The sequence below is a fragment of the Lampris incognitus genome, chromosome 4 (assembly GCF_029633865.1).
Source record: "Lampris incognitus isolate fLamInc1 chromosome 4, fLamInc1.hap2, whole genome shotgun sequence".
NCBI lineage: Eukaryota > Metazoa > Chordata > Actinopteri > Lampriformes > Lampridae > Lampris > Lampris incognitus.
Window position 1 is genome coordinate 8,511,472 of NC_079214.1, and position 26,666 is coordinate 8,538,137.

Below are 26,666 nucleotides of genomic sequence, written 5' to 3' on the forward strand. Positions count from 1 at the left end.
TTCACCCTGGGTAGTTTGACGTAGTCAAAGAACAGCGATGTGGCGCCCGGGACGCCCCGACAGAAAGTCTAGCTAGCATGTCAGCAGGGTAGAGGCTAGTTCCCATCGATGCAGAGAACGGAAATGGAGTAGAGAACGGTCAACTGAGCATGCGCGACATGCCTCTACCACGCCTCCACACGCCCCGCGTAGCGTCCAGGCGCTAGGATTCTAGGAAGACCCACCCCTACTCTGCGTCTGATTAGCTAACTTTAACCCTAACCCCGCCCTAACCCTAACCTACCCAAACAACGGAGGCAACGAGTACTTGCGCATGCTCAGTTGACCGTTCTCTGCATCGATGGGAACTAGCCTCTACCATGTATTCACTGCCTAGTATGACAACGCCTACAACGTGTTCCTTGACGACCAATAGGATGACAGAGTGCTGCCTGGTCACACGTGTAAACGCGGCAAAGACAAGGCGATGCCGCCGGTACTGCTGTCAGGTGGGACGACGGAACCGAGCCAAGGTTCGCGGAGCAGTGGCAACGACCCACCCCTGCCTGTCTTTTTGATGTTTCCTCAAGGGAGGGCCATGGCGGAGGCAAAGAAATGGGCTAAATGTTGGCGAGAGGTAGCGGAGGCGCTTTAGCAACCCGGCGAGTAGCTGGTTAAAGCTGTGCTAGGTTGTCCTTCCCCATTAACAGCGGCCGCCATTGTTTTTTCTGTATTTCTTTTCGGAACACAAGACCGCCCGCATCACACGTAGCCGTGAGTGACAGTTTTTTGGCCCGCCTCCCTGACGACCTATGAACTCGCGCAAGATCGTGAAAGGTAGCGTACGATGATTGGTTGAGGGGGGGGCGGCGGCGTACGATGATTGGTCGAGGGGGGGCGGCGTACGATGATTGGTCGAGGGGAGGGGCGGCACACGACAAGAATGACTGCCTACTAATCTGACATGGTGGCCATCATGAAGGACAACAGTATCATGTAGTCTGATCCCGGCATAATAACTAAAGCCTCCAGTGTAATGTAGGGTTGTTTTGGATGACAACTTGTCAACAACCCCTAAATTTACAGAGGTTGCCCAGTTGAAAGGCTGAATGTTGCAGTAGCCATTTCATAGCACGCAGAGAAAGTACTGACAAAACTGGCCAGGAGACTTTGTAAAGGATTAAGTTACAGCAAAGGACTTGTGTGCTGCTCAGGACACAAGCCGCTTTACACTACTGTGTGGGCACTCGGCATCAGTATTATTGATCAGTAAATTCTAGTCCACTACAAGTACATTTGTAACGAACTACTTACAACGATTTTATTGAACACGACAGCATGCATCCACTTGTAAAAGGTACAACAGCCTTTAGAAGCAGGATTGAGATTAAGCTCCTAGAATATTTTTCAGGTATTTAACAAAATGCCAACTTCAAAATAAACACAAAACAAAACATTCAGTATAAAATACTGTACATCAAATTAAGGATTTCTGAACAGCGAAAAATCGTTGCCTCTTGTTCAAAACCAAAAAACAGCTACTAAATTAAACAATGTCATCCATAAATTGTATCACAAAAAGTGCATAAATAAAAAATGGAGCCACTTATAGCTAAAGGATTTGAGAATGCATATAAAAGTTTTGATGGGAGGGTTACAAACGTACTTTAAATCTCACCATTAGTTCTCTATAACCTCTGATGCCTTTTTACATCTTCGTGCAGAAAAAAAGTCCCATCTTCTCTCGGATTCACTTTTTAAGTGGGAAGGCCGGTAAGGTCTGCAAAAAAGGTACACCTTTTCACAACTTTGTTCATGCAAATCACAACAGTGCAGCTTAAGGTGCTAATGCAGAGCAACAATTTCAGTGACAACTTTATAGACGTGATCAGGGATATTTGTCCAGGGCTCAGCACCGCCACAACGTCTCAAACGTCATCAGGCGGAGTGTGGTGTGTAGTAATAGTGCTTAGCCACTAGGGGAGCTGTTTACATACTTACCTGCTGAACAACCTGTAACGTAACAGAACAAGAATCACTCGGTAGCGACAAGGCAGCACACGCAGAGCTCTCCGCCTCAGTTTGTATGCGCTCATCAAATAATACATCTATGACAAGGAGTTGAGCACCGGCCAAAATAATGTAAAAAAAACTTCCATCAACAATCAAATCATACATTTTTACTCTGCCTTTGTTGCTTAAAATGTACATATATCACATGCTAGACATTCAAATCAATAACGACTCGTGTATTTTTTCCGAGTTGAAATGACACCATTCTGGCGGTCAGCAGCGAGCTGTCGGCCATCTCCCGGCTGCCCGCGGGACCCGGCGAAGGCGCACCCGCGGAGAAAAGTCCGGTCGGTGTATCCGGTAACACCGGTGTTGTCACCACGAGTTTATTACCCGGGGGGAGAAATGTCCTCACCGTGGCATTCCTACTGGGAATAATAAATATCCTCACCGTGGCATTCCTACTGGGAATAATACATATACTCATCGTGGCACTCATACCGGGAATAATAAATATCCTCACCGTGGCATTCCTACTGGGAATAATACATATCCTCATCGTGGTATTCCTACCGGGAATAATACATATCCTCATCGTGGCATTCCTACTGGGAATAATACATATCCTCATCGTGGCATTCATACCGGGAATAATAAATATCCTCACCGTGGCATTCCTACTGGGAATAATACATATCCTCACCGTGGTATTCCTACTGGGAATAATACATATCCTCATCGTGGCATTCCTACCGGGAATAATACATATCCTCACCGTGGCATTCCTACCGGGAATAATAAATATCCTCACCGTGGCATTCCTACTGGGAATAATACATATCTCATCGGGGCATTCCCACTGGGAATAATACATATCCTCATCGTGACATTCCTATCAGGAATAATAAATATCCTCACCGTGGCATTCCTACTGGGAATAATACATATCTCATCGTGGCATTCCCACTGTGAATAATACATATCCTCATCGTGACATTCCTATCAGGAATAATAAATATCCTCACCGTGGTATTCCTACAGGGAATAATAAATATCCTCCTCGTGGCATTCCTACTGGGAATAATACATATCCTCATCGTGGCATTCCTACCGGGAATAATAAATATCCTCATAGTGGCATTCCTACTGGGAATAATACATATCATCATCGTGGCATTCCTACCGGGAATAATAAATATCCTCACAGTGGCATTCCTACTGGGAATAATACATATCCTCATTGTGGCATTCCTACCGGGAATAATAAATATCCTCATCGTGGCATTCCTACTGGGAATAATACATATCCTCATTGTGGCATTCCTACAGGGAATAATAAATATCCTCACCGTGGCATTCCTACCGGGAATAATAAATATCCTCACTGTGGCATTCCTACCGGGAATAATACATATCCTCACCGTGGCATTCCTACTGGGAATAATACATGTCCTCATCGTGGCATTCCTACTGGGAATAATACATATCCTCACCGTGGCATTCCTACTGGGAATACCAAACGAACGGCCTATCGCGTGACTGCCGTCAGACAGGAGTGAGTGCTGCAGGGTGGAATTAGTTTTGGGTTTTTTTTTTGAACGAGTCCTAAAACCCGGAAATAAGTCATTATTGCACTTCCGGCTCCCTCGTCTTGAAAGCGATGTTGTTTTGTTTGATATCAGCAAGTTGAACCAGTTCATGTGGACACACCGTTTCCTGAGCCAGAAACGTGTCAGCAGCAGCACCGGGGCTCAAACTGGAGCAGTCTGAGCATGAAACTCCAAGTACAAACATTACGCAGCTCAAGAAGTACTGATTATCAAGAGATGGATGACGAAGAGTTGTGTTAACTGTTTAAGTTTTATTTACCTCGAAACATTTCTTATTACTTTTTTTTTTTACAGCTGAAAATTGTGAATCTCAAAAGATGGCCAACACACCTGCGTGGCTCCATTTGCATTTTCCACGCGGGTATTCACACGGGTGGAGAGAATACCCCCTTCACCCGTACAGACCGGGACAGTGCTGGGGGTCATGGTAACAGCAGCCAGTTTATAGTTTTGTTTTGTAAATATTCCCCCCCCCAAACTTTTTTTTCCCTCCCCAACTGTCCCGTCCCGGTCGCTGCTCCACCCCCTCTGCCGATCCGGGGAGGGCTGCAGACCACCACATGCCTCCTCCCATACACGTGGAGTCGCCAGCCGCTTCTTTCCACCTGACAGTGAGGAGTTTCGCCAGGGGGACGTAGCGCGTGGGAGAATCACGTGTTGGTAAATAAGGGTTTACCGCTTTAAGAGCAAGATGTGGGGCCGGACTCTGATTGGTTGGTAGGGAGGGGCGAATGAGGAAGCTGTTGTTGTGTGGCGCGAACGGTAGTGGGAGCTCCGCGCAAGTGAAAGGAAATGTTATTACTAAGAACTGTGATATATTGGAGCTATGTCAACGTTTTGTGCAGCTGTGAAGAAGGATTAAAGTGTTTCCAGAGAGAGAAGACGGTGTCCTCGCCATTTTCAGACGAAGTGAACTATTGAACCGTGTTGGGTTGTGCTCCGGAGTTTAGCTAGCTAGCTAGCACCAGGCAGTGACGGACAGCGCCAGCGAACTTCGGCCCTGGATCCCAAATGAATTCGGTTCCCCTGTAGCTTCCGGCGAAGGTAGTCAGAAGACGGAGACAGGACAAGTAACACACGCTATCCCCCCTCCCCCCTCCAGCACGCTAGCTTTGACAGCACCGGTAAGTGAAGCAGCATCTAGGGCCAGTGTTTCTCAACCGGGGGCCCGCGGACCCCTAGTGGTCCGTGGTGTAATTGCAAGGGGTCCGTGAAAATAAAATATCTTTGGAAAAAAAGATCCTATGACATTTATAGAAATAAGATTATTTTACTCAAATGTGACTGAGACCTTTATCTACCTAAACTATAAAGCGTAACAGGACTTTTTTCTCTAATTACATCTGTTTCACAAGTGTAATTTATTGTATTTTAATAAGAGATCTCGCTCCCGTTTGCATTGTTAAAAGTTACTGCATAAAAATTCTGTTGTTACATATATCTGAAAGTTACTGAATACATATTCTGTTTTGTTACATACACTACCGTTCAAAAGTTTGGGATCACCCAAACAATTTTGTGTTTTCCATGAAAAGTCACACTTATTCACCACCATATGTTGTGAAATGAATAGAAAATAGAGTCAAGACATTGACAAGGTTAGAAATAATGATTTGTATTTGAAATAAGATTTTTTTTACATCAAACTTTGCTTTCGTCAAAGAATCCTCCATTTGCAGCAATTACAGCATTGCAGACCTTTGGCATTCTAGCTGTTAATTTGTTGAGGTAATCTGGAGAAATTGCACCCCACGCTTCCAGAAGCAGCTCCCACAAGTTGGATTGGTTGGATGGGCACTTCTTTGAGCAGATTGAGTTTCTGGAGCATCACATTTGTGGGGTCAATTAAACGCTCAAAATGGCCAGAAAAAGAGAACTTTCATCTGAAACTCGACAGTCTATTCTTGTTCTTAGAAATGAAGGCTATTCCATGCGAGAAATTGCTAAGAAATTGAAGATTTCCTACACCGGTGTGTACTACTCCCTTCAGAGGACAGCACAAACAGGCTCTAACCAGAGTAGAAAAAGAAGTGGGAGGCCGCGTTGCACAACTGAGCAAGAAGATAAGTACATTAGAGTCTCTAGTTTGAGAAACAGACGCCTCACAGGTCCCCAACTGGCATCTTCATTAAATAGTACCTGTTAGAGCCTGTTTGTGCTGTCCTCTGAAGGGAGTAGTACACACCGGTGTAGGAAATCTTCAATTTCTTAGCAATTTCTCGCATGGAATAGCCTTCATTTCTAAGAACAAGAATAGACTGTCGAGTTTCAGATGAAAGTTCTCTTTTTCTGGCCATTTTGAGCGTTTAATTGACCCCACAAATGTGATGCTCCAGAAACTCAATCTGCTCAAAGAAGTGCCCATCCAACCAATCCAACTTGTGGGAGCTGCTTCTGGAAGCGTGGGGTGCAATTTCTCCAGATTACCTCAACAAATTAACAGCTAGAATGCCAAAGGTCTGCAATGCTGTAATTGCTGCAAATGGAGGATTCTTTGACGAAAGCAAAGTTTGATGTAAAAAAAATCTTATTTCAAATACAAATCATTATTTCTAACCTTGTCAATGTCTTGACTCTATTTTCTATTCATTTCACAACATATGGTGGTGAATAAGTGTGACTTTTCATGGAAAACACGAAATTGTTTGGGTGATCCCAAACTTTTGAACGGTAGTGTATATCTGAAAGTTACTGAATACATATTCTGTTTTGTTACATATATCTGAAAGTTACTGCATAAGAATTCTGTTTTGTTAACTATATCTAAGTTACAACTGAAAGCTCTTATTTTTGCCCCAAAGAGTGAATAAATGCTATAATGCAATTTAAAATGCAGTTTCTACTGTTTCTATCAAATTGCAATCCCCCTCCCCCAAGATCAGGTGGGGGGGTCCTCAGGGTAGATCAAAAATACGCAGGGGGTCCAGGACCCCAAAAAGGTTGAGAACCACTGATCTAGGCTTCACTGCTTTACACGTCCCTCACTTGTAGCGGTTCTCGCCCCTATCTACACTTTTCTGGTCGCCTTTGAAAAAGGACGGGAGACACAGCTATGACCTCTGGCTAGATCAGGTCACGCTAAGAGGAAAGGCTTCTGTAAAGAGGTAAGCGCGCAAAATCAAATTGGAAGCATGGCTGTGGTGAAGTTGAAGTCATGCGACAGTGGTGTAGTTTGTTTATAGCCTAATGTTAGATTTTTCCTCCTGGCGAATGCATGCACACTTCAGAAATAATAAAAGTGGTATATTTGTCAAGATCATCTTGCTGAACAAAACGTTTAAGTATCATGAACTTTTGTTGGCCACAGAGCTCATTTTCCGCCATAATCCAAAATCCAATGGAGCAATCCCATTGGCTTTTTGTCGAGGGAACCAGGGTGATGTTAACTTCCGGGTTTCCCCTACATATACCTCATCCCTGCAGCACTCCATACCACGCAGTTCATTCCCGTCTGATATCCCAGCTACACAACATCTCCTCTATCAGCATTGATATTTTAGCAAACGACTGTAAATTCATCACAGAAAGTTGAGTCGGTTAATCTGGAAACGAAGTTTATTGGGAGAGGCGTTTCGTCACTCATTAATGTCCCTTTTCCACCACATGGTACCTGCTCGGCTCGACTCGCCTTTTCTGTTTTCCATTACTGGAAAGTACCGGCATTTTGGTAACTGTTACCACATTTCTGGTACCACCTTTGTCGAGGTTAAAAAAAAAAAACTGGAGCTGGTACCAAAACCAATGCAGACCAGCTACACTGAGGGGGTACAGTTACGGTCATGGAAAACGACACTCTGCAAGTCGAGTTGAGCCGGTACCATGTAGTGGAAAAGGGGCATAAGGGACTTCTGCAGTCTCAACTGACTGCAGGTATCCCTGCCCTTAAAAAAAGCACAGTTGCATAAGGACCCCAACCAACGATCGGTTTCATATGCAAATTGTCGTGACCATTAACTAGTTACAATAGCCATGTGTACTATTCACAGAGGACTGGCCTCTGGGAATCAGCCTGTCTCAGCAATGCAAAGGCGCCACCGTCCAACAGCAGCAGAGATGAGAGGAATGCACTCGACTCTCAGTAAGAACAATAACATCATTAATCTTCCGGTGGACAAAGTCATTACATTACATTATATTACATTACATAAGAGTCATTTAGCCGACGCTTTTATCCAAAGCAACTTACAATAAGTGCATCATTTAACGTAGCAAATCAGGAGAACTACTAGTCATCAGAGGTCATAAGTGCATCTGCTCTCTGAACAAGCATCTAAGAGCAAAACCAGTACTAAAGTAAAAGCGCAAGAAAGAGATTTTTTTATTTTCTTTAAATGAGTGAATACAATAAGTGCTAAGAACAAGTAACAGGGGAGTAGTTCTCGAAGAGGTGAGTTTTCAACCTGCGCCGAAAGATGGGCAGCGACTCCGCTGTCCTGACATCAGTGGGGAGTTCATTCCACCACTGTGGGGCCAGGACAGAAAACAGCCGTGACCGGGTCGATCGGCAGCAAGGGCCTCTGAGCGATGGGGCAACCAGGCGTCCAAAGACAGCAGAGCAAAGTGGTCAGGCGGGGGTGTAGGGCTTGACCATGGCCTGGAGATAGGAAGGAGCTGTTCCTTTCACTGCCCTGTAGGCTAGCACCAGAGTCTTAAACTGGATGCGAGCAGCTACTGGGAGCCAGTGTAGGGACATGAGAAGGGGAGTTGTGTGGGAGGACTCAGGGCGGTTAAACACCAGACAAGCTGCAGCTTTCTGAACAAGCTCCAGAGGTCTGATGGCCGATGCCGGGGTGCCAGCAAGGAGGGAGTTGCTGTAGTCCAGCCGGGAGATGACCAGAGCCTGGATGAGCACCTGTGCCGTCTCGTCGGTGAGGAATGGGCGAATCCTCCCGATGTTATAGAGGAGAAATCTGCAGGAGCGAGCAACCGATGCAACGTTTGCAGCAAATGACAGTTGGTCGTCCAGGATCACACCCAGATTCCTCACAGTCCGAGTTGGCATCACCAGTGTTGTCAATGGTGATGGCCAGGTCTCAGTGCGGGCAACCTTTCCCCGTGAGGAAAATCAGCTCTGTCCTGTCCAGACTGAGCTTCAGGTGGTGTGTTGCCATCCACACCGAGATGTCAGTCAAGCACGCAGCAATGCGTGTCTCTACTTGTGTGTCAGAGAGAGGAAAGGACAAGATCAGCTGGGTGTCATCGGCATAACATTGGTAAGAGAAGTCACGCGAGCGAAAGGCAGATGAGCTGTTGTGTTTTTTTTTTGGCATCTTCCACCTTTATTGGATAGTGATAGTAGAGAGAGAGAGAGAGAGAGAGACAAGAAAGGGAGGGGATGACATGCAGCAAAGGGCCTAGGCCAGATTCGAACCCAGGCCGCTGCAGTAAAGACTCAGCCTTATGTGGTACACACTACCAGGTGAGCCACCAGGACGCCCCCAATGAACTGTTGTATTAAACTATACAGACTATTATGAGAAAGTTATGATGTTACTTAACGACATAAATACTTATGAGCCCCTGAAACAAGGTCCAGGCAGTGGTTACAAGAAAAGGTGACGGATTGTCTGAAGCTGTAAGAACAAGACAATGCTATTGACAGAATCTTGTACCATAGATTATACCCAGATGAAGCTACACCTAGTCTGTATGGTTTACCTAAGATACATAAAAAGGATGTGCCATTACAACCTGTTTGTATGATTAACTCAGTGTCCTATAACATCTCTAAGTTTCAGGAATCTATTCTTAACCCGTTGGTAGGCAGTAATGACCATCACATTCAGAACACTATGGATTGTGTGGATAAGGTGAGGGAAATCATTATGGAGGTGGATGAAACAACAGTCTCTTATGATGTTACATCACTCTTCATGTGTGTTCCTGTTGATGAAGCAGTGGAGGCGGTTCGTATGAAATTACAGGATGACCCCACTCTTAGCAACAGGACCACCCTTAACACTGACCAAGTGTGTCAAGTCAACTCAATTTATTTGTATAGCCCAATATCACAAATTGCAAATTTGCCTCAAGGGGCTTTACAGCAACACAACGTCCTTTCCTTAGACCCTCGCATCGGATAAGGAACTCCCTAAAAAAAAAAAAAAACTTTAACAGGGAGAAAAAATAGGAAGAAACCTGTGTCTGCTCCTGAAGCTGTGTCTTCAGTCCACGTACTTCACATACAGGGGTACTATAGGCAGAAGTATGGGTGTGCTATGGGTTCCCCAGTTTCAAATATAATGGCCAACTTGTACATGGAGGAAGTGGACAAGAGGGCTCTGAGGTCCTATCCAGAAACACCACCTAGCCATTGGTTCAGATTTGTGGACGACACCTGGGTTAAAATTAAATCTCAGAATGTACCACAATTCACCAACCACATGAACTCTGTGGACAACCACATCAGGTTCCCCAGGGAGGATGTGAAAAATGACAGGTTAGCCTTCTAAGACTGAAACTGCAATTGAAGGGGGACATTTGATTAATGATGTTTACCGTAAACCAACACATACTGATCGGTACTTAAGTTTTCACTCTCATCATCCACTGGATCACAAACTAGGAGTCATCAGGATGCTGTACCAAGCTGACAATGTCCCCACCGATAAAGCAGCTGGGGAAGGGGAGAAATCCCACATTAAACAAGCCCTGGTTAAGTGTGATTATCCTAACTGGGCCAAGAAGGAGCCCAAACAGTGCACTAGGCAACCAAAGAGAGGAGAAGGACAACAGCTGCTTAAGCGTAAACCAGTGGTGATTCCATATATGGCAGAAGTGTCAGAACAGTTAAAAGGCGTATTTTCCAAACACCCGTGTCTCAGTTGCCTTCAAACCCCAAAACACGCTGCACCAAAAACTGGTCCACCCCAAGAATTGGGTCCCCCGGCACAAACGGAGCAATATAAGTGTATGTTGTTAAGTGCCGGGAGGAGTGCTGTCACTTGTACATCGGGGGAAACCAAACACACTGGCCAAGAGGATGGCACAACACAGAAGAGCAACCTCGTCAGGCCAGGACTCCGCAGTCTACATCCATCTACAGGCCAGTGGCCACTCTTTCAAGGATGAGGATGTGACCATCCTTGATAGGGAGGAACGCTGGTTTGAATAGGGAGTAAAAGAGGATATGTGAAGAGGGAACGACCATACCTGAATCGAGATGTGGGGGCTAGGAGTACATCTGTCGCCATCTTACCAATGCTGTGAATACAACTATTCCCCAATCCTCTGTAAATAGTACACATCTACTACTACTTTTGGCTGCTCCCGTTTGGGGTCGCCACAGCGGATCATCCGTTTCCATCTCTTCCTGTCCTCTGCATCTTCCTCTGTCACACCAGCCACCTGCATGTCCTCCCTCACCACATCCATAAACCTCCTCTTTAGCCTTCCTCTTCTCCTCTTCCCTGGCAGCTCCATATTCAGCATCCTTCTCCCAGTATACCCAGCATCTCTCCTCCACACATGTCCAAACCATCTCAAGCTCGCCTCTCTTGCTTTGTCTCCAAACCGTCCAACCTGAGCTGTTCCTCTAATATACTCGTTCCTAATCCTGTCCTTCTTCATCACTCCAATGAAAATCTTAGCATCTTCAACTCTGCCACCTCCAGCTCCGTCTCCTGTCTTTTCGTCAGTGCCACTGTCTCCAAACCATACACCATAGCCGGTCTCACATCCACCTTGTAAACCTTCTTGCTGGTACCCTTCTGTCCCAAATCATTCCTGACACTCTTCTCCACCCTGCCTGCACCCTCTTCACCTCTCTTCTGCACTCCCCGTTACTTTGAATAGTTGACCCCAAGTATTTAAACTCATACGCCTTCATCACCTCTACTCCTTGCATCCTCACCATTCCGCTGTCCTCCCTCTCGTTCACGCACATGTATTCCGTCTTGCTCCGACTGACTTTCATTGCTCTTCTCTCCAGTGCATACCTCCACCTCTCCAGGCTCTCCTCAACCTGCACCCTACTCTCGCTACAGATCACAATGTCATCTGCAAACATCATAGTCCACAGAGACTCCTGCCTGATTTCATCTGTCAACCTGTCCGTCACCATTGCAAACAAGGGCTCAGAGCCGATCCTTTACATAATCCCACCTCCACCTTGGACCAACCTGTTATTCCAACCGCACACCTCAGCACTGTCACACTTCCCTCATACATATCCTGCAGCACTTCTACATACTTCTCTGCCACTCCTGACTTCCTCATACAATACCACACCTCCTCTCTCGGCACCCTGTCAAACGCTTTCTCTAAATCAACAGACACACTAACTCCTTCTGGTCTTCTCTATACTTCTCCATCAACATTCTCCAAGCAAACACTGCATCTGTAGTGTCTTTATGCATGCTCAATAATTCAGGTAGCGATCCAGGAGAAGAATAACACATATCTACCTAGCGATCAAGCTAAGTTAACTATTAAACACCTAACTTACTCAAATCCTTTTTTGGCAGTATTTTGTCACCCACTGGAGCTTTGTTGGCAGTTTGCCAGCAGATAAGGGCCTCTGTGTCCTGTTCTGTCCCTAATAACAAAAAATATAACTTAAAGTTAGATTTTAGTTATGCATGTCATGGGCGTCCGGGTGGTGTGGCGGTCTATTCCGTTGCCTACCAACACGGCGATCACCCGTGGAATTCCCATGTTACCTCCGGCTTGGTCGGGCGTCCCTACAGACACAATTGACCATGTCTGCAAGTGGGAAGCTGGATGTGGGTATGTATCCTGGTCACTGTACAAGCGCCTCCTCTGGTCGGTCGGGGCGCCTGTTCAGGGGGGGGGGGGGGGGTAGCGTGATCCTTCCACGCTATCCTCCTGGTGAAACACCTCACTGTCAGATGAAAAGAAGCGGCTGGCGATTCCACATGTATGGGAGGAGGCATGTGGTAGTCTGCAGCCCTCCCCGGATCGGCAGAGGGGGTGGAGCAGCGACCAGGACGGCTCGGAAGCCACGCCCCCGAAACGCAGACCTGCCAGTCACAGTGCAGCAGAGGTCCGACACTTTCATGGCGGCCCTCCATTGACTCCGACGCAAAAGTTTCAGATTTTCTTCATTTTCGAGCTGGTTTTGTGGACTTTCAGCTAGCTATGGTTAACCGTTGTCCCGGGGGCTCTTGTAGCAGTGACACTCGTTACCCGGAGAGGTTGGAAGGAGATGTACGTTTTTTTCCCTTTCCAAAACCAAAATCAAACCCTGAAAAGTAGGCTGTGGATGAAGCTATGTGGACGTCCTCAAATCCAGTTGAACCCCTCAAAGTTCAACAAGCACAGCTTTGTCAGCTCCGAGGTAAGTCATTACTTTTATTAACCGTAAAATAATGTTAAAGCTTGATGGACTTAGCAACAGTAACTAAGGGGGGCGGGCCTTAGCGAAGGGTCAATTGGCCGGATACAATTGGGGAGAAAAAGGGGGGGGAATTGAAAAAGAAAAAAAAGAAAAGAGGAAAAGTTATGTATTGTGGTGTCGTTTTCTTATTAGCAGCTCGCTAAGGTTAACGTTGCTGTATTCATGACATCACACGTTAACTTGGCAGGATTAACTTAAGCGTTATGTCTTTGTTATGGGTAGTAGGACAAATGCAGCTACACGTTCCTTACGGATAGGCTGTAGTTTAGTAACAAATGTGAACGTTCTCCTCACACAAGATTAAATTAGGAAAAAACATTACAAGCGGTACTTACATTTATATTCTTCCTTCTCCACCGCTGACGCGGGGTTGTTGCTGTCTGCTATATCAAAAATGACTGGTTGCTGTGCCCATTCCAGCGCTTTGCATGGTGGGACAGTACGCGAGGTGGGCTGGTCAGATGCATACTGCAGGGTTTTTTTTCCCGAATCTGTATGACATCCTGGTATTTTTGGCATAGTGCATGTTTTGTGTTGGTTTGCATACTGCGTACTATATGTTTTCTATATGCTACATTTTGGCCAGGCAGTTTTGAATGCAGCCATGATGTAGAAATATCCAAAGTTCTCCCCGATGGTCTCATTTAATTATGTCAGTCATCAAAATTAAACGTAGACTGATAAGTAAAACTACTCATGGCAGCTTTTAAGACAAAAGCTGATCCGCAAATATCCAAAACCAGTGCGTTTGTAGCTGCTTATGCTAACGGTTCTTGTCTGGTAGGACTTCCCTGGGACAGATGATATGACGCGTATGTGTTCCATCATAGTTGCCAAATGAGGAAAAAAGGCAGGTAGCAACCAGTTTGTTTAGTGACGCTGTCGTGACTAAAGAGCAGATATGGCAGGCCAAGTTTGTCAAAGGCCTTTAACTTCATATACGATAATGTCGGTTATAAAGAGAAGAAAAAGCTGCGAATCAACCGACTGTTTTTTGTGCGCACCTATTTAAATAGTATAATTAGGCGTCTGGGTAGCGTAGCAGTCTATTCCGTTGCCTACCAACATGGGGATCAGCGGTTTGAATCTCCGCGTTACCTCTGGCTTGGGTCGGTATCCGGCCAATTACCCCACTCTTCTGAGCCATCCTGGTTGCTGCTCCACCCCCTCTGCCAATCCGGGGAGGGCTGCAGACTACCACATGCATCCTCCGATACATGTGGAGTCGCCAGCTGCTTCTTTATGCCTGACAGTGAGGAGTTTCGCCAGGGGGATGTAGCGGGTGTGAGGATCACGCTATTCCCCCCTGTTCCCCTGGACAGGCGCCCCGACCGACCAGAGGAGGCGCTAGTGCAGCGACCAGGACACATACCCACATCTGACTTCCCACCTGCAGACACGGCCAATTGTGTCTGCAGGGACGCCCGACCAAGCCGGTGGTAACACGGGGATTCGATCCGGCGAGCCCTGTGTTGGTAAGCAACAGAATAGACCACAACGCTACCTGGATGCCCTGCGGCTGTTTCGTCTTGAATGAATCTCGGGACTTCAGCGTGGTCGAATATCAGTGCGGTTACCAATATCACAATGAGTACCAGTGAAGTAAACAAAAATGGCAGTCTTTAGGATTATAATGTTGTTAGAAATCTATTTGTACTGTCAAAATATGTCGTGAGTAACAAACTAGAAATAAAAACAACATTCATTGTGTAACAATTTATTCTCGAAATACTACATTTATGTTGGACAGCTATTTTAAGTTCTGTTTAGCTTGTGAAATGGTAAATTTGATCAGTTCCTTGCAAACAGGACTTTTTGAGACGTGACGAACCAGTAAGAGAGCGAGATTCTTACAGTATACAGTAAAATCTGGTTTTAACATTTTCGTAATGTTTTTCCTATATATTTCTAAAATTGGAATGTAAAAATTGCCTTTTCTGTAGTTTCAACAACATGAACAAAATCAGCATAACGTAGTAAGATTGCAAATAGTTCAGTACCGTAAAAACATTACTACACTGCCACTGTACATCAAGATTACACAAGTTGTTGTAAAGCAGAGCTGTTGTGACCATTTTCCAGCTCATCTTCATGTATCTGTTTTACGAGAGCCACAGTCCATCAGTCCATCACGTGAATTCACGTATGGCGAAAAAGTGATTTCACTTTTTCCTCTATTCAAAGCAGTCAAATACAAGAGGCAAGGCAAAAGGCTTGACTGAACGCCAATGGAATAGAGTACGTCATAATTCTGAAGCTGGATGGGTCATACTGGGGAATAATCGAGCTGAATGTAAGCAGATTTTGACAGAAACACAAGAACATAAATTAGATGTGCACTAAAAGCTGCAAATAATCTGATACCCATCGGTTTTGGGAATTGTACATGGAATGAAATAAAAAAAAAAAGTATTTTAACTGTGTATACAAGTTGTTAAGTCGAGTCAATTTTATTTGTAGCCCAATATCACAAATTGCAAATTTGCCTCAGTGGGCTTTACAGCAACACAACATCTTGTCCTTAGACCCTCGCATCAGACAAGGAACAAGACAAAGAATAATTTCCAACTCTTTCTGATCATGTAATACAAGTTTTTTAGTATCTGTGTTTCTTGTGCTCTCTTTAGGTGCCAAATATGCCAAACCCTGTGGATTCTGGTGACAAACAGGAAGTGACGGGAGGATAAAAGAGAATCAACAGGAAGCTTACTTTGCTAGCGGTATCTGTCTCTGTGGTCTCTATGCTTGTCTCGTTCCCGCATTCCTCCCCTCTCCCCGCTCCAGGAACGTTCTCTGTACCTGCGGGACATTCCGGCGGCTTCCCACTCATGGGACTCCTCCCTCTCACGATCCCTGTCCCAGTCCCTCTCTCTGTTCTGAGAACGTCGGCTGTTCCTGCAAAGAAACATTCATCTTAATTATTAATGTGGATGAGAGTAATTTGATGTTGTTTTCATTTACGCACGGAGAAGAAAATGGCTGACCTGCCCCCTGCTCCAATACAGTGCAACAATGAGTAAGGGTTAAAGTTGGTACTGACAGCAGTATGAGTAAACAAGCTATACAATTTGATAAAAACCTGACTCCGAAGTTGGCCTGGATGGAGACTAGACAGTCTTTGAGAGAGGTCACAAGGGCCTGACACCGCTGATCCTCATACACCGTGGACTGCTTAATGCCTGTAATGGCGGTCAAAAGAGTCTCTATGGCCAGTCGCAAGTCTCCTGCATCAGAGATGGAGATAGGTTGTTGGACGATAGTATCAATGGTGTCGACAACGGTGTTTCAAAGTAGACAAATGCATTCTCATGATATAAGCACGTTCAACAGTAACTCCAAGTATTTTAATTCATACTCCCTTGATAGTTAAATACTTTTCCCCCACTTAATGGTTAGCAATCATCAAAACATTGGTATACAACCATGCGCCATCGAGAGCATTGTGTCTGGAGGTTTTTATCCCGACCAAAAATTGAATCGGTCAACTTCCCTAATGAGCACACCCTCTAGTGAACGGGGTGCACGGTAAGTACCGGGTTTAAACAGGCTGAAGCGTTTTCACGCTTGCATGGAAAAGCACTTACCAGACGTTGCTCCTGACACAGCCTTTGTGATGGCCTTGCTGGTAATCGCTCTGTTTTTGTTAATTAGCTCCTCAAGAGCTGGATTTGAAGGTTGATCCATGTGTCTGCAAAAGTAAGGTGAAGCAGTCAGTTTTGTCAAAGGCTGCAAATACATTTACTATCTCCGCATGTTTTCAGTTCCTTCTAAATGCATGACAATGACTATCTTTACCTATAAGAAACTCTAATATAATCATATTCTCTTTCAGTGTTTCCTAAGCAATTTATAATGGCTACCATTAATTTCGGTGTACAACACACCTATCAGCACTGACAGACAGAGCCAGCACTAGGAAGTTAGTACTGTCAATGCTGGTTCTTTATCACACCTACATCTAACAGACCCATTATCCGTGTTATTAGATAGGGGTGGGACGATTCACAGATCTCACGGTTCGATACGTGTCACGATTCAGGGCTCACTACTTCGATTCAATGATACAGCAGATGCTTTGGTACGCGAGAGACAAAACACCGCTGCAGTTCTCTATTTTCCATTTATTTTAAGAATAAGGCCCAACATTTTGGCATTATCAGGGCAAGTATTCCAACGTAACACACGTGCAAAAGTTCTAACAACATTTTATGCCAGCTTTTGTTGTTGTGTAACACAACTGCTTTACTTTAAACTCTAAAAACTACTAGAATGACCAAGGCGGTCATTTTGACCGTTTTGGATTTTCAAAGTTTAATAACTTTGCGGGGGAAAAAAAGATACAGACTTGCCGCTCCCTGAATGCTCCAAACGTTGCATTAAACTTACACTAAATTTGCATTACAATGAGTTTTAGATCAATTGCACAAAAAAGTCATGATAAGAGCTACCTAAAATGACCATGAGCGGTCAGAATGACCGCGTAATTTGCGTGCCATCGTGCGCGTCATGTCAGTATTTATGACATATTGGTCGTGTTATTTCCTTCACAACGTTCAGTTGTTTGTTTGTTTTTTTACATTTCACATTTTATAGGCCTTGTTACGTCTGTTAGATTAGCAATATGTGTTTTCCATTTTGTTTTTCAGGTAATATTTCCAACATGTCTGGGTACAGCCGCCGTTTCAGACGCAACATGACGGCCACCGAGGCGTTGCGGTATTTACAGGCGTTGGACAGCGGCCATTTTAAACGGTTTGAAAAATAGTATTGTAACGATCACGGGTGTGTAGACTCCCTAGCCCGTTGGCTAACGGGTCGAACCCTTTATTTGACTGGCTAACATAGTTACCTGTGGTGCGGGAGACCCGGGTTTGCGTCCCGGCTGCCTCCTGAATTGGCTACTGCATTAAAGTTGTTAAAATGTTAATTTTGGTGTCAGTCGTTTCCTAACAGACATACATTAATATCTCAACTGGGTATTTATCTTGACAGAATATAGAGTTTAAAAACTGGCGGTCTTTTTGACCGCCCATGGTCATTTTGGGTAGGAGTGAAATCCCGGTCGTTCTACTGTTTTAACAACACATGATCTCGCGAAACGGAGAGTATCTCGAACTGTGAAGACCGCATCGAACGATTTGGGATTCGATCCATATCGTCCCACCCGAGCTGCAGCTGTGTTTATCCTGCTATGCTTACGTCACAGAGTACCAAGACCAGCCTGTGTGTTTTTAACCTTTACATGTTTTTCAACCTGTAGATGTGAGCAAACTCACTAAATCGGTCTAGGGTTTAGTTACTCTTTAATATGGTTTCTTTGGTCTATTAACTTTAACTAGTTCTATTTATTAAATTTTACTGCATTTCTGTAACTTATTTCTTGAAGGTAATCAGTAAGGTTTCACCATATCTTAACGTTCTATGAATAGAATAAACTTGTTTGGTTACAGCTAGCTTGGTATATCAGTTAAGGGCAAACAGTAAAGATGAGCTCACTTTTGCTGGCTATATTCCTTTCTGTTGTGGCTATCATGAGCTGGATTGAAGAATCCTGGATTAATATGAAGATTTGGGGGTGGCTGGCTGGTGACATGGTCCATATGAACGGGTAACGGGTAGGGTGGGAATGATGGAGGTGCATTTGGCATAATATATGGCAAAGGAGGAGGGGGATGGTTATAGAAAGGGGTGTATGGTGAAGGGAATTTATTCGCCAGAGGGGGAGGGGGCAAGCAAGGGGGTATGATCGGAGGGCCGGGCTGCTGAGGTGTTGATGTGGGGACCCCGTTCCCAACGTCAAATTCTATGGAACCTTTTGAATTAGCCCGCAGGGGAATACCTATAGAAGATAAAATATCAACAGTTTAAAAGCAGCGTCAAAATCACATGAATTGGAAATTTTGCACTGTGGTGTTATTTGTTTTTTTCTGATGACATGTGGTGTTCTTACGTTTTTCTGCCATCGCCTGAAATGCACCAAGGTCTCCATGACTGTCACAGCACTTGAGGTTTTCCCCATTTAGTCGACAAGTTGGTATATCACGCAACAATATCTTCAGTGACTCTTCTGTGGACACCACCACTTTTGCATAGCTACATTATGGCATGAAAGAGAGGTGGTAGGTGAATGGCATTACTACTTCACACACTTCTAACAATTCAACTGAATCTCTTCCAAAGGAAAATGCACCAAAACCAGAATTTTTTGAGCATTCAAGAGGAAGTACATTTCATCATTACGGATGCATGATATTGAACCCAGCCACTGAGGATGCACAAGCCAGTGCATTCTTAGTGCCGGTCCCAAGCCAGGATAAATGAGGAGGGTTGCGTTAGGAAGGGCATTCGGCGTAAAACCATTGCCATACCAAATATGCAGATCATAAATCAGATTTCCATACCGATCGGTCAAGGCCCAGGTTACCAACGACCGCCACTGGTACTGTTGGCCAGCAGGGTGCCGGTGGAAACTATGCTACTGTTGGGCGAAGGAGAAGGAGAGGGGGAAGGCATGTGCAGAGGCAGTGGGAGAGGAGGAAGGGTAGGAGTGTGGAGGTGAAAGTCGAAGCTTTTAATGTTGGCACTTTGACTGGTAAAGGGAAAGAGCTGGCTGATGTGATGGAGAGAAGGAAGATAGATATAATGTGTGTGCAAGAGACCAGGTGGAAGGGGAGTACGGCCAGGAGCATTGGAGGTGGGTTCAAACTCTTCCACCATGGTGTGGATGGGAGGAGAAATGAGGTAGGGGTAATTCTGCAGAATATGTCAAGAGTGTGGTGGAGGTGAAGAGAGTGTCGGACAGAGTGATGAGTATGAAACTGGAAATTGAAGGTGTGATGATGAATGTTATCAGCACATATGCCCCGCAAATTGGGCATGAGATGGAAGAGAAAGAAAAATTCTGGAGTGAGTTGGATGAAGTGGTGGAGAGTGTACCCAAGGAGGAGAGAGCGGTGGTTGGAGTGGACTTCAATGGACATGTTGGTGAAGGGAACAGGGGTGATGAGGAGGTGACGGGTAGGTATGGTGTCAAGGAGAGTAACGTGGAAGCACAGATGGTGGTGGATTTTGCGAAAGGGATAGAAATGGCTGAGGTGAATACATAGTTCAAGAAGAGGGAGGAACACAGGGTGACGTACAAGAGTGGAGGAAAGTGCACACAGGTGGACTATATCTTATGCAAGAGGCACGATCTGAAAGGGATTGGAGACTTCAAGGTGGTGACAGGGGAGAACGTAGCTAGGCAACATTGGATGGTGGTCTGTAGGATGACTTTGGAGACCAAGAAGAGGAAGTGAGTGAAGGCAGAGCCAAGGATCAAATGGTGGAAGTTGAAGAAGGAAGACTGTTGTGTGGAGATCAGGGAGGAGTTAAGACAGGCACTGGGTGGTAGTGAAGAGTTGCCATATGGCTGGGCAGGCACTGCAGAAATAGTGAGGGAGACAGCTAGGAAGGTATTTGGAGTGTCATCTAGACAGAGGAAGGAAGACAAGGAGACTTGGTGGTGGAATGAGGAAGTACAGGAAAGTATACAGAGGAAGAGGTTGGCAAAGAAATGGTATAGTTAGAGAGATGAAGAAAGTAGACAGGAGTACAAGAGATGTGGCGTAAAGCAAAGACAGAGGTGGCGAAGGCAAAGGTGTATGGTGAGTTGTATGAGAGGTTGGACACTAAGGAAGGAGAAAAGGACTTGTACAAATTGGCTAGACAGAGGGACCGAGCTGGGCTCAGGATGTCCAACAGGTTATGGTGATGAAGGATAGAGATGGAAATGCACCGACAAGCGAGGAGAGTGTGTTGAGAAGGTGGAAGGAGTACTTTGAGGGGCTGATGAATGAAAATGAGAGCGAGTAAGAGAAAGTTAGACTGTGTGGGGATAGTGAATCAGGAAGTGCAGTGGATTAGCAAGGAGGAAGTGAGGGCAGCTATGAAGAGTGGAAAGGTGGTTGGTCTGATGACATACCTGTGAGACATGGAGGTATTAAGGAGAGATGGCTGTGGGGTTTCTAACTAGATTGTTTAACACAATCTTGGAAAGTGAGAGGATGCCTGAGGAGTGGAGAAGAAGTATACTGGTACTGCTTTTCAAGAATAAGAGTGATGTACAGAACTGTAGCAACTAAAGAGGTATAAAGTTGATCAGCCACAGCATGAAGATATGGGAAAGAGTAGTGGAAATAAGGTTAAGAGGAGAAGTGATGAATAGCGAGTAGCAGTATGGTTTCATGCCACAAAAGAGTACCACAGATGCGATGTTAGCTTTGAGAATATTGATGGAGAAGTATAGAGAAGGCCAGAAGGAGTTACATTGTGTCTTTGTGGATTTAGAGAAAGCATATGACAGGGTGCCAAGAGAGGTGGTGTGGTATTGTATGAGGAAGTCGGGAGTTGCAGAGAAGTTTGTAGGAGTGGTGCAGGATATGTATGAGGGAAGTGTGACAGTGGTGAGGTGTGCAGTAGGAATGACGGATGGGTTCAAGGTGGAGGTGGGATTACATCAAGGATCGGTTCTGAGCCCTTTCTTGTTTTCAATGGTGATGGACAGGTTGACGGACAAGATCAGGCAGGAGTTTCCATGGACTATGATGTTTGCGGATGACATTGTGATCTGTAGTGAGAGTAGGATGCAGGTTGAGGAGAGCCTGGAGAGGCAGAGGTATGCACTGGAGAGAAGAGGAATAAAAGTCAGTAGGAGCAAGATGGGATACCTATACGTGAACAAGAGGGAGGACAGTGGAATGGTAAGGATGCAAAGAGTAGAGGTGACGAAAGTGTATGAGTTTAAATACTTGGGGTCAACTGTTCAAAGTAACGGTGAGTGCGGAAGAGAGGTGAAGAAGAGAGTGCAGACAGGGTAGAGTGTCAGGAATGATTTGTGACAGAAGGGTACCAACAAGAAGGTTTATAAGATGGTTGTGAGACCAGCTACGTTGTATGATTTGGAGATGGTGGTGCTGACAAAAAGACAGGAGGCGGAGCTGGAGGTGGCAGAGTTGAAGAGGCTAAGATTTTCGTTGGGAGTGACAAAGACGGACAGGATTAGGAACGAGTATATTAGAGGGGGAGGGAACGACCATCCCTGAAACGGGGGGGGGGGGCCTAAGAGTACATCTGTCGCCAACTTACAGTGCTGTGCTGTGATTGCAACTATTCCCCAGTCCTTTGGGAATAGTACACATGGCCATTGTAATTCTAGTTAATGGTCATGGTAATTTGCATATGAAACTGATCATTGGTTGGGGTCATTATGCAACTGTGCTGTTTATAAGGGTGGGGATACCTGCAGTCAGTTGAGACTGAAGAAGTAATTTAGATGAATGATAAAAAGTTTCTCCCAATGAACGTTGTGTCCAGATTAACTGATTCAACTTTTTGTGATTACCTAGCCTTGATTCTTAACTTTTCCAAAATGCAGAACCTCCACAACATCCACTGCTCCTTCAGGACCAAATATTAAGGATTTATGGGCATCTAGGATTGGCATTTTGAGTGTAAATGACAATAGCTCTCACCCTCTTGACTGGCCATTGACACCATTTTCTGCAAATTTGATGTCATGAATGTCGTTCACTCCCAGTGTAGAGGCCAAGTCAACGAGGTCTCTGTCAGATGTCCACTGGAAATAGCCGCAGGTGTTTGAAGGGAGAGGATGAGGTTATGGCAGGCAGGCTAAATAACCAAAACCAATCAGGTGTGCATAAATGCGAGTTTGACTCACCCAGGTGAAATTGCCAATATATAAAGAAAATTTCTTAAAGCTTCTTCCACTGTAGATGTTCACTGTTGACGCATGGCTCTCCACTCTGGCTAGGGCTTCCTTATAAGCCGGTTTCTCGACTTTTGAATGCACCTCCTTCATCTGATTGAATGAGCCAGTTAGAACAGCGTCATAAAGATCACTTGCCTCAGCAGTTTGGTCAAAATCACCATCCTGTAAGATAGACATTTGGTGAAAAGGTTAACTGTTTTCATAATGTGGTGCTGTTTATCTCAGAGCCTGGCAATAACACTTTCAGCGTGTCCGATAACCACCGGGGGGGGGGGGGGGCATCCATTCTAAAAAGTGTATGCACCCGGGCACACAGAATACTCCGTGTTAACATACAAATTCAATCCCCTACAAACGGTTCATCTCGGAGGGAGCACGAGCAAAGGCACAATCACACTAGAAATAATCAACTTGCATCATATCTTGCGTTGGAGTGTGGGGGGGGGGGTTAGGGGCAGGATGAAGAGGAGGGAGATTTAGACGGCCGCATAACCAAACCGCTACATTGTAGCGGGGTTCTTCTAGTCTTGTAAACCAGTGTTTCTCAACCGGGGTTCCGCGGACCCCTAGTGGTCCGTGGTGTAATTGCAAGGGGTCCGTGAAAATAAAATATCTTTAAAAAAAAAGATCCTATGACATTTATAGAAATAGGATTATTTTACTCAGATGTGACGGAGACCTTTATCTACCTAAACTATAAAGGGTAACAGGACTTTTTTCTCTAATTACATCTGTTTCACAAGTGTAATTTATTGTATTTTAATAAGAGATCTCGCTCCCGTTTGCATTGTTAAAAGTTATTGCATAAAAATTCTGTTGTTACATATATCTGAAAGTTACTGAATACATATTCTGTTTTGTTACATATATCTGAAAGTTACTGAATACATATTCTGTTTTGTTACATATATCTGAAAATTACTGAATACATATTCTGTTTTGTTACATATATCTGAAAATTACTGAATACATATTCTGTTTTGTTACATATATCTGAAAGTTACTGACTACATATTCTGTTTTGTTACATACTGAAAGTTACTGAATACATATTCTGTGTTGTTACATATATCTGAAAGTTACTGAATACATATTCTGTTTTGTTACATATATCTGAAAGTTACTGAATACATATTCTGTTTTGTTACATATATCTGAAAGTTACTGCATAAGAATTCTGTTTTGTTAACTATATCTAAGTTACAACTGAAAGCTCTTATTTTTGCCCCAAAGAGTGAATAAATGCTATAACGCAATTTGAAATGCAGTTTCTACTGTTTCTATCAAATTGCAACCCCCCTCCCCCAAGATCAGGTGGAGGAGTCCTCAGGGTAGATCAAAAATACGCAGGGGGGTCCAGGACCCCAAAAAGGTTGAGGAGCACTGCTTTAGACGGCCGCATAACCAAACCGCTACATTGTAGCGGGGCTCTTCTAGTCTTGTAAACAATGTCAGAACGGGTCCCCTGGCTAAACATCTCGATGCCATTATATCGTAAAATCCTGCTGAAAGGGGCAACTGTTAACGATAAGGAAAACGACCAACTTCGTTCGCGTAGCACTGCTGTGAAACCCACTGCTGCGAAATACTCCGCAAAAAAAAACAAATTTAATGATTTAAAAGAAAAAAAGCAAGATAAAAACTTCAAATCAAATTCCAAATATGCATTGCCCGGAGGTGGAAAAACCCGGTCCGGAAAGTAAAAACCCTAACCGTGTCTTTACTCCACCCATGTACTAAACCATCAGATTGCACTGGCTAGTTTCCTAAATCAGCCGGTTTAATACATGGATGGAGTAAAGACCCGGTTAGGGTTTTTACTTTCCGGACCGGGTTTTTACACCTGAGCGATACGCGGAGCCCCGTCGTTAACCCCGGAGCCTGTGCTGGCAGCGCTGCCCCAGAAAGGCGTCACCTCCCCCCCAGCCCCCCCTCCCCCCCCCCCCGACTAACCTCGCTGCTGAGCTCTTTGTCGCCGCACAGCACCGTCAGAGCCCTCTTCGACATGCTACTGGTGGTGGCTTCTGCCGTGGCAGCCATCCGTAGGGCCCACGGTCGGCCCGGGGTTTGGGTTCTCGGGCGGGTTTTCAACGTTAGCAGGTTTTCTTCTCCCCCTTCCAGGTTTTAGCCGGAACACAACACGTACCAGCTCCCCAGCCAAGCAAGCTAGCTAGCTAGCTAGCGGGCGGACCCGCGTTATCAACGGCAACGCTTGCTCCGCTGCCTTGAGCCGCGCATCGTACCCGACAGAGCCCCGCTCTCGAATTGGCCGCACGGTAAGCGGAGACGGCAGAACGACGAGACGCGGACACGTTCCGACCTGCGCACCCACCGAGCCGAACGACGGACCGTCGACTTCCCCCCGTCTTTTTCGATACGCGCGCGTCGGTGAAATTCGACCGGACGTCAACACCGGCTTAACAGCCGAAGGTTCCGCCCCCCCCGTCCCCGCAAGCGCTGAACTGCGTCGAGAGAGAAACAAATAAATCAATCAATCAAAAGGTGACGCATGATCAGTTCATGTGCACTCTTCTAGCAGGAAAATGCAATATCAAACGTTATTTTTTTTCATCTCCTAATAAGGTTGGGGGAGCCTTCGCCCCCCCCTCCCCCCCGTGGCGGGTGATGATCTTCCACATTACTCAGCAGGTGGACGTCTGTAATGTGACGTGCCACATAAATAGGGACAGAAGTTTGGGGGGGGGGGGGTCCGTTTCTAAAATGCCACTTAGTCCTCCAGCTGTTTTTTTTTAAACAAGAAGTAACAGATTTACATGCAAACAGGCGTAACACTTCCTTACTGACAGAAGGCTTGAGATATATCACAATCTCACTACAGGGTGTAATAATTATATATGCATACCTATATAAATAAAGCCAAGCAAAAACCGTACAGGTCATACATAAGGAGAGTCTATGGGTTTATGCCAAAGATCTCATTATAGTGTTTGAGTAGAGTATGGTTTTTTTCTCCAATATTCACCTTTTTAAATGCTTTAGCCACACACTATCTAATTCTAACAGAAATGTTACACATTTTGGGGCAGACTTTAGAAACGTCTGTTTGTGGATGAAATACTTGGCATTAAGGGGGGGGGGATGACCACAAAGTCAACCCCTTTGTTGTAATTACTATAGCCAGATATCTCCTGGAAAGAAGATTCGTAACTCTTGCTCAGAGAACCAAAAAAAAGAGAAAAAAGTGAGCTGAGACCCTTCCAAAACGGCTAGTCTTCTCACATAACCCCCCCTCCCCCAGATGTCTATGGGTATCTACCTCCCCCTCACAACAGACACAAGCATTACATATACCTCCAGTTGTGTGATTACAAAAGTAAACAACAACATGTGACAATGTTAAGTGCACGTGCAGCTGCTTCACCTTGTTGGGGATACAATATCTATAGGGCAACAGCCACGCATGTTTCCAATTAATATTATCGATAGGAGCTCCAAAAGATTTTACCCCTTGGGGTGACTTTTGATCCTGAAATATTTGTATTGAAAACTTATTATTGCAAGATTTATCTGACAAAGAAACCCCTCCCAACAGAAGTTTCGGGTGTATTCTCTTCTCTCCCCCATAAGCTCTGACTAACTGCATCACACCATGAAGTATTTATTGCCTTCTATCCATCCATCCATCCATCACCCGGACCGCCCGTCCTGCTCCCAGGGCGGGCGGGGATGCTGGAGCCCGGCAGGCGGGGAGCCGCCCTGGACAAGCCCGCCAGGCCGTGAATAAGGGTAAAGGAAGATCACACAGAGTCATAAACCGTTCGTATGACGTCAAATTCCCGTCCCCCGTCAAAGCCAGCTGTCACAAAATTGATGCTCCTATCTATTTCGGGAGGAAGTTAGTCCCTTTTTTTTATTGTGCAAAACACAAACAACGCAAACTGTTTATGCCAGGGGTGCATACACAAAATAAAAGGAG

The 26,666-nt window shown here is 45.1% G+C and overlaps 1 protein-coding gene across 2 annotated transcripts; it reads right to left on the bottom strand.

The window, feature by feature from the left end:
* Positions 1–1,280: 1,280 nt before the first annotated feature.
* On the bottom strand, positions 1,281–25,129 carry LOC130111359 (cleavage and polyadenylation specificity factor subunit 7-like). 2 transcript variants are annotated; one of them, XM_056278525.1, is made up of 9 exons: positions 24,683–25,129; positions 22,679–22,819; positions 22,473–22,576; positions 18,911–19,053; positions 18,457–18,799; positions 16,545–16,648; positions 16,040–16,184; positions 15,671–15,855; positions 1,281–1,759 (listed from the first exon to the last, which is right to left on the bottom strand). In XM_056278525.1, exons 1-8 carry the CDS (start codon positions 24,767–24,769, stop codon positions 15,675–15,677), a joined length of 1,248 nt encoding a protein of 415 aa, XP_056134500.1. In that variant the 5' UTR covers positions 24,770–25,129; the 3' UTR covers positions 1,281–1,759; positions 15,671–15,674. The 2 variants fall into 2 exon arrangements, with proteins under 2 accessions (XP_056134500.1, XP_056134499.1); XM_056278524.1 differs by having other exon boundaries at positions 22,679–22,891; positions 24,683–25,128.
* Between the last annotated feature and the right edge of the window lie 1,537 nt (positions 25,130–26,666).

What these genes read in the sequence shown, in the direction of transcription:
- LOC130111359 (XM_056278524.1), bottom strand. Translation starts at nt 24,769, where the DNA reads ATGGCTGCCACGGCAGAAGCCACCACCAGTAGCATGTCGAAGAGGGCT. An exon ending in GTCAATGGCCAGTCAAGAGG is followed by an intron (nt 19,054 to 22,472) that starts GTGAGAGCTATT and finishes GCCATAATGTAG; the next exon opens with CTATGCAAAAGTGGTGGTGT. An exon ending in TCAGGCGATGGCAGAAAAAC is followed by an intron (nt 18,800 to 18,910) that starts GTAAGAACACCA and finishes TATCTTCTATAG; the next exon opens with GTATTCCCCTGCGGGCTAAT.